This window comes from Neoarius graeffei, chromosome 23 (assembly GCF_027579695.1).
Source record: "Neoarius graeffei isolate fNeoGra1 chromosome 23, fNeoGra1.pri, whole genome shotgun sequence".
In the NCBI taxonomy this organism is placed as follows: domain Eukaryota; kingdom Metazoa; phylum Chordata; class Actinopteri; order Siluriformes; family Ariidae; genus Neoarius; species Neoarius graeffei.
The window spans coordinates 57,577,008-57,590,629 of NC_083591.1; the positions used below are offsets into that span (position 1 = coordinate 57,577,008).

General features: G+C 42.8%; 1 protein-coding gene across 1 annotated transcript in view; it reads left to right on the top strand.

The window, feature by feature from the left end:
• Positions 1–4,248, top strand: part of ptger4c (prostaglandin E receptor 4 (subtype EP4) c) — a 66,196-nt gene extending 61,948 nt beyond the window's left edge. Inside the window, 2 exon segments of the mRNA XM_060905445.1 lie at positions 2–906; positions 3,652–4,248. Coding sequence (XP_060761428.1) covers positions 2–906; positions 3,652–4,248 — 1,502 coding nt within the window.
• Positions 4,249–13,622: the final 9,374 nt, after the last annotated feature.

Below are 13,622 nucleotides of genomic sequence, written 5' to 3' on the forward strand. Positions count from 1 at the left end.
CCGGATCTCTTGTGCAGCTTTCGTGAGAAGAGTCTCAGCTTAAACATGACCGACTCGGTGCTGAGCGCGCACGCGAACGCGTCGGCGGTGTTCCTGAGCCATCCGACGGCGACCCCGACGCCGCGCGCTTTGCGCCTGGACTCCCGTTCGCTGGTCATCTCAGCCACCATGTTCGCAGTCGGGGTGCTCGGGAACCTGGTGGCCGTGGCGGTGCTGTGCGTGTCCAAGAGGGAGCAAAAGGAGACGACGTTCTACACGCTGGTGTGCGGCATGGCGGTGACGGACCTCCTGGGGACGTGCTTCACCAGTCCTGTGGTGATCGCGACGTACGTGGCGGATCGGTGGCCCGGTGGCGCGCCGCTCTGCCACTTCTTCTCCTTCTCCATGCTGTTCTTCGGCTCGGCCGGGATGTCCATCTTGTGCGCCATGGCCGTGGAGCGCTACCTCGCCATCAACCACGCGTTCTTCTACTCGCAGCACGTGGACCGGACGGTGGCGCGGCTCGCCCTGCTCGCGGTCTACGTGGTGAACGGGGTGCTGTGCTCGATGCCCAGTTTCGGCTTCGGGCGTCACGCCAGGCACTTCCCGGGGACGTGGTGCTTCTTGGACTGGCGCGCCTTGGACGCGCGGGGAGCCGCGTACTCGTTCCTGTACGGCGGCTTCGTGCTGCTGCTGATCGCCGTCACGGTGCTGTGTAACTGCGCCGTGTGCCGCTCTCTGGTCGGGATGAGCAAGAAGACGCGCGTCGTCGCCGCAGCAGCCAGAACCGAGGCGCACGCGGCACAACCGGGATCCAGACGCGCCTTCCGCAAACTGCCCGCCGTCGCCTCGGCGGCCGAGATCCAGATGTTCTGGCTTTTGATTTTCATGACCATCGTGTTCCTGATCTGCTCCATCCCTCTGGTGGTGAGCAGAAAACCCCACATCACAGAATCCACTCTTTAACTTCATCCTTAAATAGGTTCATAAATAGTAGAGTACTCTCAGAACTAAAGGTACCAAACGGTACTTTTCCTTGTTGCATTGTCTTGTGGTACCTTTTGTACACATCCTTCACGTAGAAAGGTGATTATAGTGTAGCAGACAATAATAGTTGGACCAATGATACACCTTTAAATGCCATTAAAGCTCCATCACCTTCCCAGGCAAACAGTGCACACTAAAAGTACTAAAGATGCCGTACTCATCTCTTTTCCACCAAAGTCGTGCCGGTGCAGAACCAGTTCTGCCTTGTTGCCTTTTCAGAACCGGTCTCCATTTCAGTACTTCTGAGAACTGAACATGACGTAGCAGAAGTTGGAGTTATTTCTGTTGAAATGTTACCAGGGTAACCTTTCTGGAAAAAAAAATCATATCTGACAGAACGCATTTCTGAACATTTTGCTTGCTTTTAATAAATTTGCCTGTTAAGTCATTACGTCTCGCAGTTGAAACTTGGCTGCATGTAGCGATTTCTGATTTCACACACATCAAAATGGTGGCGAATTTCTTGTGGTAGCTCCTCACGTAGCCGTTGGAGTCAGTGGTTCCAAATTCGGGACCATGCCGTACCGGTGGCAGCTTTTTGACCAGTACTTTTTGGTCGAAATGTGTGAAAGCTGAACTGGTTCTAGATTGGCACAGGTACCGCATTGGTGGAAAAGGGTGGCACCAGCTCTAAAAGTAGTTTAGAATTTGATACATTAATTTCTGAGTGTTCACATCAATTGACAGGTTAAGAGTTTTACAACATTTTTTGTCACGTGGAGTTGAGTTTTTGAATTCGCATGTCATCTAAGATTTCTCACTATTTTTTTTAATTGCATTTGTCAAGACTTAATAAATTATTTTTATAACGTTTTGGTAATTTAGGGCACATTTTTAATTTGTTTAACATGTCTGTAGCAGGGCGGCACGGTGGTGTAGTGGTTAGCGCTGTCGCCTCACAGCAAGAAGGTCCTGGGTTCGAGCCCCGGGGCCGGCGAGGGCCCTTCTGTGTGGAGTTTGCATGTTCTCCCCGTGTCCGCGTGGGTTTCCTCCGGGTGCTCCGGTTTCCCCCACAGTCCAAAGACATGCAGGTTGGGTTGACTGGTGACTCTAAATTGACCGTAGGTGTGAATGTGAATGTGAGTGTGAATGGTTGTCTGTGTCTATGTGTCAGCCCTGTGATGACCTGGCGACTTGTCCAGGGTGTACCCCGCCTTTCGCCCGTAGTCAGCTGGGATAGGCTCCAGCTCGCCTGCGACCCTGTAGAAGGATAAAGCGGCTAGAGATAATGAGATGAGATGAGATGTTTGTAGCATTTAATGCATGAATCACAGAGTTTTCAGAAATCTCAGTTTAGTAGAGATATTAAATAATGCTCCATGGAATTTTTTTTTATTAACTTTTCATAATTTGGACTTGACTTTCCATTTAAAGTCACTTACTCACTCATCCATCTCTCAGGCGCTAATCAGTCTAGTGTGTCTAGCTAGCTTGCTAACTACGTATCACTCTACTCTCTGTAAAATAGGACTTTAGAGAGGAGGGCTAAACTGGCGCAGTTTATCATTTCACAGTTGTATATCATTTGGAAAGAGATACCAAAGCTACCTGTAAATCTCAGACATGCCTATTAATAAGAAAATTAACTGGAGAGATTTTTTTTTCTTTTATGAATCAATGAATGCTAAACCATCAAGCGTGTATCTTACAGTTGCTAAATGTTTAATCATGCTAGCTAGAGGACCCTGTAGCTAAATATCATTTGTGCTGGTTGTCATGCCTGGCTACAAACAACCAAATCCAAGTGAATAAAGTCAAAACAAATTGTATTTTGGTGATATTTGTGTAACTGTGACTGTCGATTGTTATGAAGCAGCATGATACTCAGCCTGAGGAAATGAACTAGCATGTTGCTAATAATCTCAGTGATTAAACTGATGTAACTAATGCTTATTCTGTATAAGGCAGCAAATAAAACTATTTCCTGAAGTAATTTTTTTTAAAGGTGCACTATGTAGGATTTAGGGGGATCTATGAGCACAAATGGAATATCTCATCTCATCTCATTATCTGTAGCCGCTTTATCCTGTTCTACAGGGTCGCAGGCGAGCTGGAGCCTATCCCAGCTGACTACGGGCGAAAGGCGGGGTACACCCTGGACAAGTCGCCAGGTCATCACAGGGCTGACACATAGACACAGACAACCATTCACGCTCACATTCACACCTACGCTCAATTTAGAGTCACCAGTTAACCTAACCTGCATGTCTTTGGACTGTGGGGGAAACCGGAGCACCCGGAGGAAACCCACGCGGACACGGGGAGAACATGCAAACTCCGCACAGAAAGGCCCTCACCGGCCACAGGGCTCGAACCCGGACCTTCTTGCTGTGAGGCGACAGCACTAACCACTACACCACCGTGCCGCCCAGTCATGAAGCTAAAGCAAAAAAAAATGGCCACACATGCGCTGCTACTGGCGTAAAACTGCAGGTCTGCAAATATTATTGCACCTGACGTCCACTGGATAGGTTTTAATACACACTTGGAAAGGGAGGGGTGTTTAATTGGTTGCAATCTGCAACCTCATCACTAGATGTCACTAAATCCTACATAGTGCACCTTTAATAACAGGTTTATTGTTAGATTTTTTTTCTTTTTGACCATGCAGTGTGTCCTCCACAGGTTCGCATCTTTGTCAATCAGCTCTACGGCCCTTCGTATATCGCTGCAGGAGTGCAGCCAGATTACCCCAGCGATCTTCTTGCCATCCGGTTTGCATCCTTCAATCCAATCCTGGACCCGTGGGTGTACATCCTGTGCAGGAAGAACTTGTTTAGCAAATGCTGCAAGTGGATCAAACGCACCATGGACCTGAGCAGAGAAAGTCCTGCACGTAAATCCGGCTGGGTCCTCGGCCAAAACTCGCCTCCGTCACTGGAGCACAGCAACGCCACCAGTTACGCCTCACTGCATCCAACCTCGTGTAGAAATGCCGTAGGAAAACTGAGCACCATAAATGCAAAATCGTACGTCAACTTGAGCGTGCGGCAGGCCTGGGACTTGGACACAGCGGTGGACGACTTTCATCCATTCAGTGTCCATCAGAGCCCGGTTCTGGGCTCGGAAAGCGAAACAGCATCCGGATGTGAAATGACTGTAAAGATGCCGGGTTGCATCCAGGAAACGCCGGTGTCCTGCTCAAAAGTATATGAACATAAAGCTGTGATTGTCACGTGTACCTTCAGCACACCGAGTTCCTGTCTGTCCGAGGAGCGCTGAGGAACATCACAGACACTGATCTCTTTTATATGAATGGACTGTAATTCACAGGCACTAAAACATCTCATTATCTCCTGGGTCTCCTCATGCATCATGGCAGGAACTGGTTATCATCTTTCAGTGGACAAAACCAAATCTACATTCGAGAAATATTTGGAGTTTGGTTTTGGTTTTTTTCTGGCACCTTCATACCATCAGAATTAATACATTTTCATTTCCGTCAACTATGAACACTTTTTAATGTTAATGTCATGTCCGTTGCTATTGATTGCGTTAATGTTAGCATTGCTAGTTGAAAAAGAATCTATTTTATGTGCATCCAAAGCTTCAGAAGTTTGTAAAAACATTTTAGAGAAGATGGTGTTAGCCAATGTACAGTACAACGACACCAGAAACAACACTCCATTAAAATGCGGTGCCATTTTGTTTGAACAAACGAATCAGGCAGCTAAACAACCTTCATCTCCTGTGTAAGATTGCGGCCACAAACCCGACACAGCGACAAGCAGTGTTTGAGATTTTCTTAATTTTATGCAAATAAGTTATGATGTAAATGCTCCAGTAAACTGCTTGAATCAATCCTTTAACAGTTATGTGTTTAGTTCCCGTTCAACAAGTGTCTTGGGTTTAATACAATATTTAAAAAAGAAAAAGTAACTCAGTGATGTGTGTAAATTTTACAAAAGTCAAGATTATACAATCAAAACTTGAAAGATAAGCCACGCCCACAATCGACAAGTGTAGCACTTGCTGCGTGTGCATGAGACAAACCTGGGGAGACATTTACAACAGAACCAGCGAAGGTTATTCAAAAAATATCCTCAGAAGGATTACAGAGCAGGTTACTGGGACACTTCGCTGTGTTCTGACTAATTTGCATAAAGTAAAATAAATAAATTGAAGCTAATTGAATTTAAATTTAAAGTGAAATGCATGCATAAGACGTTTCTAAAAGCATTAGCTCTCTGTTAAGACACATTTTTAGATTCACACACTAGATTAAAATTCAGATTTTTTTTTTTTGCATATAAAGTCAACTTTCTAATGGTACGGTTCTAAACTTACACAGGAAATGAGCTGTGAATGCAGGGTTACTACTTCCTGTTTATGGCTCCTTCCTTCACATTACATGTACTGTCTAGAAGAATCTCGTATTGCTATAAAAAAGTCTCTCTTTAAAATTTTATCTCTTCTTTGAGATGTCCTGAAAAATGTCACCCTGAAGTTTTCCAGCTTCAGTCAGAACACTGTCAGCATCAATATGCTGCTGGACTCGGAAACAAAACCTGACACACACTGTGTTAAATGTCTTAATATTTTTATTTCCTGGATTATTATTATTATTATTATTATTACAAAAACGTTCTTATCGTGCATAAACTCTTATACATGTGAATTCTGTGAATTAACATACTTTTGATATATAAAACGATCCATTTATCGGGATCGAAAACATCCTGCTGATGGTGATGGACATATTTCAATGTCTGCTCTTTTTTTTAATGTGAATGTACAGTGTAAAGTTTTATTTATTTATGGACCTGATGTTCTGTTGTTGTAGCTATAATGTTGGATTTGCATGACTTTAATAATTTGTAAAGCTGTGAACAATGTATTATTGAAAATTTTTTTAAAAAATCTTGGAATATTCTTTTAAAAGTCCTAGATTTGGAATTTCATTCATCTTCATATTAATAATGAATAATAAATTTTCAGATTTAACTCGTGATTTTATTCTAACAGTTAGGATTTCGGCCAGCAGGGGGCAGCAACAGCACAGGAATACAGCAGCACCGTAACTTTTTTTTTTTAAAGGTAGTGTATCTTTGTTTTTTTTTGTTTGTTTGTTTGTTTGTTTGTTTTGGGGGGTTTTTTGTCAGTCAGACAATCATAGCTATTAATATTCAGTTTAGGTTTGTATTTTAGAATAAATATAAAACCTGTCTAAGAAGGTTACATATCTGCTTTATGGCAGTGTGAAAGAACAAGAGTTTTGAAATGGATTCCTGTGGCAACCGAGCTTTAACAGAGGATGAACAACATCATCATCATCATCACTTTAAGACTTTGAGTAAATAAAATCCCTAAAATCATCTGAGGATGGTTACTCAGTGCTCAGTTTGTCAGTTTAACTCTGTTTAAGGCTAGATGTTTAACATATCACATACTTCTTTTACCAGGATTGTGATTATAACTTTCAGTTAACCTTAACCTAACCATTTTTTAAATTGCCTTTAAATTCAATAAATTCTTAGATATATAAACTACTAATGTATTACCGATGTACTATGTCTGTGAAGATTCTCAGTCATCCAGGTCATAGTAAACTGTGGGTGGTAAAAGAGAGCAACTGGACTTGCTTGAAGATTCTTGAAGACGTTTCACCTCTCATCTGAAAGGCTTCTTCAGCTCTGTCTGACTAATATGGCCCTTTTTCACTACCCTTTTTCAGCTCACTTCAGCCCGACACGGCTCGCGTTTCGACTATCTAAGAACAGCACGACTCAGCTCGCTTCAGCCCTGCTCAGCCCCCAAAACTCGCACGGTTTTGGAGTGGGGCTGAAGCGAGCCAAACCGAGCTGAGTGAGGCTAGGGGCGTGAGGAGACACTCCCCTGTGCACTGATTGGTGAGGAGGAGTGTCCTCACATGCCCACACACGCCCCGCGAGCACGCTGGGATCTGTAAACACCGTAAACCCGGAAGAAGGAGAATTACGAGAATTATGAAGCCTTATGCGCCTCGCCTCATCTATACGCTCTTGCCAGTATCTGTTGGCGTTGTCGGCGACAACAAGCCACAGCACCAAGACCAGCAACACTAACGACTCCATGTCCTCCATGTTTATTGTTTACTATCCGGGTCGTGAGACTACCGCTTAAAAGATCACTGATGTCACTGTTTGCGCCGCCTAACGACATCACCTGACGTCCACCCACTTTCGCTAACTCCACCCAATGTGTCCACCCACTTCCAGCCAGCGCGGTTGTAGTCGAAATGCAACTCCAACAGCCCCACTCAGCTCGACTCAGCACGGCACGGCTCAGCCCAACTCAGCCGCGTTGGTAGTGGAAAAGCGGCAATAGAGAGTATCAGGTATTTATCCTCTCATGGATGAAAAGCAATCCTAAGGTGTCGTTGAGTCATCCTGTTGGTGTGGGTCACTGGGGGCTGGGTGTGAACGGCCTAGAGAGTCGTTGGGGTGATCAATGGGTTGTTGGTTCTCTCTGTCCTCCTGTGAGTCACTGAAAACAGCTGGGTTTGGTGTGCATTCAGTTGTCTGGGAAGTGTGCCAAGGACTGCATTGTAGGTGGCTGATAAATAGTGTCTTAGACCCCCACCTCTGTTCAGTGATGGCCGTTCCAAGTTGACAAAAATGGCTTCTTTAACTCCTCGCTCATACCACCGATCCTCTCTGGCTAAAATGCGTACGTTGCAATCCTGAAATGAGTGTCCTTTGTTGTTAAGATGAAGGTAGACAGCAGAGTCCTGGCCTGAGGAACTGGCTCTCCTGTGTTGGGCCATGCACCTGTGAAGCGGTTGTTTTGTTTCCCCAATATATGAGTCTGTGCGTTCTTCACTGCACTGAATTGCATACACTACGTTGTCCTGTTTGTGTCTGGGTATTCTGTCCTTAGGGTGGACCAGTTTCTGCTTCAGGGTGTTGCTGGGTCTGAAATGTACCGGAATGTTGTGTTTGTAGAAGATCCTCCGGAGTTTCTCAGATAGACCAGAAATGTAGGGAATGACAATGTTCTTGCATTTGTTCCTGTTATCTTCCTTGTCCATTATGTTCCTTTTTCTGCTCTTGAAGAAAGCCCAGTTGGGATACCAGCAGTTCTGAAGTGCTTTCTTGATGTGATTTTGCCTCTTTTCCCTCTACTGTTGTAGGAATGTTCTGAGCCCTGTGTTGCAAGGTCCTAATGACCCCCAATTTGTGTTCCAGTGGGTGGTGTGAGTCAAAGAGTAGGTACTGATCTGTGTGTATGGGTTTCGGTAGACCTCAATGCTAAGGCTTTTGTCTTGTCTAATGTGTGCATCACAATCCAAGAAGGTTAGATTATTCCCATTGACGTCCTCCCAAGTGGCATCGATGTTGATATCCACTGCATTGATGTGCTTAGAGAAGGCTTCCACCTCATGGGTTTTGATTTTAACCCAGGTGTCATCCACATATCTGAACCAGTAGCTGGGAGCAACTCCTGAAAAAGTGGTCAAAGCTTTATGTTCCACTTCCTCCATGTATAGATTGGCCACAATAGGGGACACTGGTGAGCCCATGGCGCATCCATGCTTCTGTCTGTAGAAACTTTTCATTAAACTGGAAATTAAACTGGACTTGTATATTGGGGAAACAAAACAACCGCTTCACACACAGGAAAGCCAGTTCCTCAGGCCAGGACTCTGCTGTCTATCTTCATCTTAACAACAAAGGATACTCATTTCAGGATTGCAACGTATGCATTTTAGGCCAAGTTTACATTAGACCGTATCTGTCTCGTTTTCTTCGCGGATGCACTGTCCGTTTACATTAAAACGCCTGGAAACGCCGGGAAACGGGAATCCGCCAGGGTCCACGTATTCAATCCAGATCGTGTCTGGTCCGGTGCTGTGTAAACATTGAGAATATGCGGATACGCTGTGCTGAGCTCTAGCTGGCGTCGTCATTGGACAACGTCACTGTGACGTCCACCTTCCTGATTCGCTGGCGTTGATCATGTGACGCGACTGCTGAAAAACGGCGCGGACTTCCGCCTTGTATCACCTTTCATTAAAGAGTATAAAAGTATGAAAATACTGCAAATACTGATGCAAATACTGCCCATTGTGTAGTTATGATTGTCTTTAGGCTTGCCGTCCTTCCACTTGCAAGTGGTAAGTGACGCGCATGCCCGACATGTACTGAGATCACACACACAGTGGCTCAGTCCCAAATCACTGCTCGTGCGCTCCACTCGCGCGCTCTGTGAGCTGCGCAGGGCCGGAGTGCGCACCCTCCAGAGGGCACTCGCTGTTCAGGGCGGAGTGATTTGGAGCGCAGGATGCCTGCGGAGCCGAGCGTCTCTGTGTATTGGCGTTGCTGTGTGCACGCGAATCGTGTATTGGCGTTGCTGTGTGCACACTAATCGTTTTAAAAACGTTAATCTGATGATCCGCTGATACGGTCTAATGTAAACCCCACCTTAGCCAGAGAGGATCGTTGGTATGAGCGAGGAGTTAAAGAAGCCATTTTTGTCAACCTGGAACGGCCATCACTGAACAGAGGTGGGGGTCTAAGACACTATTTATCAGCCACCTACAATGCAGTCCTTGGCACACTTCCCAGACAACTGAATGCACACCAAACCCAGCTGTTTTCAGTGACTCACAGAAGGACAGAGAGAACCAACAACCCATTGATCACCCCAACGACTCTCTAGGCCGTTCACACCCAGCCCCCAGTGACCCACACCAACCATTGATGACTCAATGACACCTTAGGATTGCTTTTCATCCATGAGAGGATAAATACCTGATACTCCCTATTAGTCAGACAGAACTGAAGAAGCCTTTCAGATGAGAGGTGAAACGTCTTCAAGAATCTTCAAGCAAGTCCAGTTGCTCTCTTTTACCACCCAGTTTACCGATGTACTAATACTAATGTATTATCCTGTCATAGCGTGCGTTCACCACCAGGTGTCAGTGTTGCACAGCTTTTTAAATCTTAGCACTCGCTTTTTTTAAGAGCTATAACAGAATTTGTGAAGTTTAATCACAGTTAATATTTATTTTCTAAACTCTGTAGTGGTTTATTGGGATAGTTTGATTACTTTTGGGAAGGAAGTAGCCTGCATTCAAACCTACATAAGTTTATTTAGCTGAATTGTAGTAGAGTAGGTTATGCAAACTTTAACCTCTAATTACAGAAAGAATGACAAAGACTCTCTTTACAAATATTTTATCATATTTCCCTAAATGCAAATTATTCAATCTCTGCATTAAATCAGCTTTTTAAAAACATATCAAGCCTCATAATTAATTACAGACAGCTGCAGACAACGCAGGAGCAATGTTTACTCTCTTCCTCGACACAACTGTCCTGCTTACCTCCAAATAGTTAATTCGATTAGATGTGTCTTGGGTCTGTGTTTTGCAAAGTAAAATAAAGCCGAATATTTTGAATGTTTTGTGGCAGGGAGGAGGCGCCACCGCCCAATGATGTGGTGTGGTCCATCACAGGAGCAAAAAAACACAACCTCCTTTTCCACCTGCATCTGTTTCCAATAGCATACATGTATAGAACTATCAGAGGGGCCCCATGTAACATTAATTAACCTTAACCACACAGAGAGGTAACGAGAGGTAAAGAGCCCTGAGCCACGGTGAAGGCGGGCTCATTAGGAGCTGACTAGCACATGGAAACGTTCTTTGCATTTTGATCCACGCCAAAGTTACGGCTTTTAGAACAGGAATGATAACTTTTATACAGACAGACAGCTCCAAACTTTTAAACAACTGGGAACATTATCGGAAAAAAACCTGCTGTGTCTGTGCTAATCTTAACCCAGAAGAAAACTCCACCCAGAAATACTTGCATATTAATCTTTATGAATAGCATGTGATCTTCCACAGCGTCCAAAAATTATTTCGTAATTGTTTAAACTTCTTTTATGGACACGGCACTTGATTTTTTAGTCATTTAATCTGCCCAGCTCTCTCATCTGAACACTCTGATCAAACTGCTTAGCTTACAAAGCTTCAACTTTTATGCTAACATCATCGCCATCACTTGTCATCTTGTAGATCGCGAACTAGTCTAAAGTCTTTGCCTTAATTCATCATCATCATCATCATCATATAGCTGAATTGCATTCTGAGAACTTTGACTCTAGCATTTGCACCAAAATCTCTGCGCTTGAATTATTGCTAAACGTCGCTGGAAAATGCAGAGTGACAAAAGAAACTCCTGCTCTGTTTGTTTCTCAGAACTCACAGCAAAACCTGAGCGTTCTCACTTACATTTGAGATCGTTTCAACTTTTTTTCTACAAATAAACACCATTGTAAGTGCGCTAACAACAATACTGTCTCTCTGTCACATCAGCATGACACACATCCCGTAACTTCTAACGGCGATAATGAACCCACAGCACCAAGGACAAATCAGCCACAGAATCACGAAACACATCACATACAAATACTTTTAAAGACACTTTTTAATCTTTGAGGTCAGTTTTATTTCTTTTACACCACAGCACTGCTGAATTCTTGATTCTGATTGGTCAGAAGGTGTTGGTTAATTTTCTATAAGTTAATGTTTCAGTGTTGTAGTAACATTCACACAGGGACTTGGACAGCAAATGTGCCACATAAAACAAATTAAAACACTTGTGTAATCACTGATATGGTGAAGTTTTCTGTAAGCAGATCGTGAGTTTGTGTACAATTTCTGGAAGGAGTCTCCAGTGTCAGCGCTTTGTAACAGTCAGAGGAAAAGCTGGAGCTTTACGTTTACATTTCCCGACATCTTCAAGACATCGAAGAGTTTATACTTCTTTATGGTTTCTTAGTCAGGTGATGCAACAAGTGTGTGTTTTTTTTGTCTTTTTAACGTCAAGAGAGGTGAAGGAACGATTGTTTATAGCATCTGTAACGTCAGCAAGAACATGCTAACACGTTTCACAGACATTCCTCAACTTTAAATGTAGCTATAAATGGATTAAACATACTGTATGATGTCATTCTTTAATAAATAAAAATCGTACTTGTGAAATTGCTGTGGTGTAAGAGGAATAAAACCACTTCGGGTTGGTAAGAGTAACTCTTCACTTTATGACATCAGGCTGTTGTTAATTACTTTACCATAACAGCAAAATACAGCGCTGTGTTTTATTCCTTAGTGATTCCTACTAAAAAAGCAGAGATTAAAGAAATAAAAAAGAACCAAGATGTATCTTATGTAAAAACAGCTTTATTTCTATACAGGGTTGTACAAAAATAAAGGAATAATAATAATAATATGCAAATACTGTGTAAAAACTAATAAATGTCTACTATAACTACTGTTGTACATTGGAGTATTTCCTTGAGAGCAGCGTTTCTTTAAATAGAGATTAAATAGCAACAAGGCGACTGATTGGTCGGTGTGGTTTATACACACACGAGTTAACTCGATTCTGACTCGGAAAGTTTTACTGAACAATTATTTGCTGAAGGTGAAGTGAATATCGAGGTGAAGTCGAGGTTATTATTCACCGATATTCACTGAGCCTGAGGCGGATAATTGTTTTAGTGTAAATACACAGGTGGTTATTTAAAAAAAATTCAAAATCTTCATGTAAATGTAATAACGGCACAGCGCGGCGCAGACTTGCGTCACGTATCTATGCCGAGTCACATAAAATACTTTGTTCTGAAACCAATAAAATAAATCCCAATCCCACCTTACCTTTGAATAGTTTTAGACCAAACTTCGTAGCATTTTTAGTGCTTTTAAGAACAGCATTTTCTTTCATCATTTATAATTCGTCCTCATTTACGCCGACAAAGCAATCAGCCGCCATTTTGCCGAGTCATTCGAGGTGAATATCGAGAAATAAATAATCCAAATCTCTTGACCAATCAGAGCGCATGATTTCCTATCATCACCTGCGTATTTATACTAAAACCCCTTATCGACACTTCACATCTTAAAAAATATTTTTGAAATGTTTTAGCCCTTTGTTTGGTCCTTTTTTTTAATCAAAGCCTTGCCAATTTCAGAGAATGTACACAATGGGAATGAAGTAAATAAACATGTTAATAAATATATATTTATATATAAAATGGGTCGACACACTCTTATAGACAAGAATGAATAAATAAATAACTTAGATGCAAAAATAAATATTTGACCTATGAAGCATACAGTAAATGCTAAGAGATGCACAGCATCCATGTTGTAGCACAACGACAAAACGCACTGCAGTCAGGAGCAACGTTAAGGACAGAGATAACAGGTACAAATGCTAATCTTGGCGTTATGCTACTGCTGGTGTTAGATCACTGAGTGGATCAGTATCAGTTCAGCTGTCAGTCGTCACATTAAAGCCAACGCATTACAGCAATTTCCAACTTTTCTTAAACGTCATCAATGAGCCATGTTTGCTGTCTGACATTTGCACTGCAGCTATGAAGCTAATGTAGCTAACTACTAGCTAAATTGTTAACTATAGTATCGGGAAAATACTTGAGGAATTGTACACCGTTACTGTAATTAAGTACTCTTTGGGAAATGTTTTTACTCAAGTAGTATTTAATTTGAATACTTCTATCCTTACTGAAAGATTCTTTTTACTCCTTACATTTCCATTTTGGTCAAAAATGAAAAAACTCAAAAGCTAAGAGACTTTTTTTCT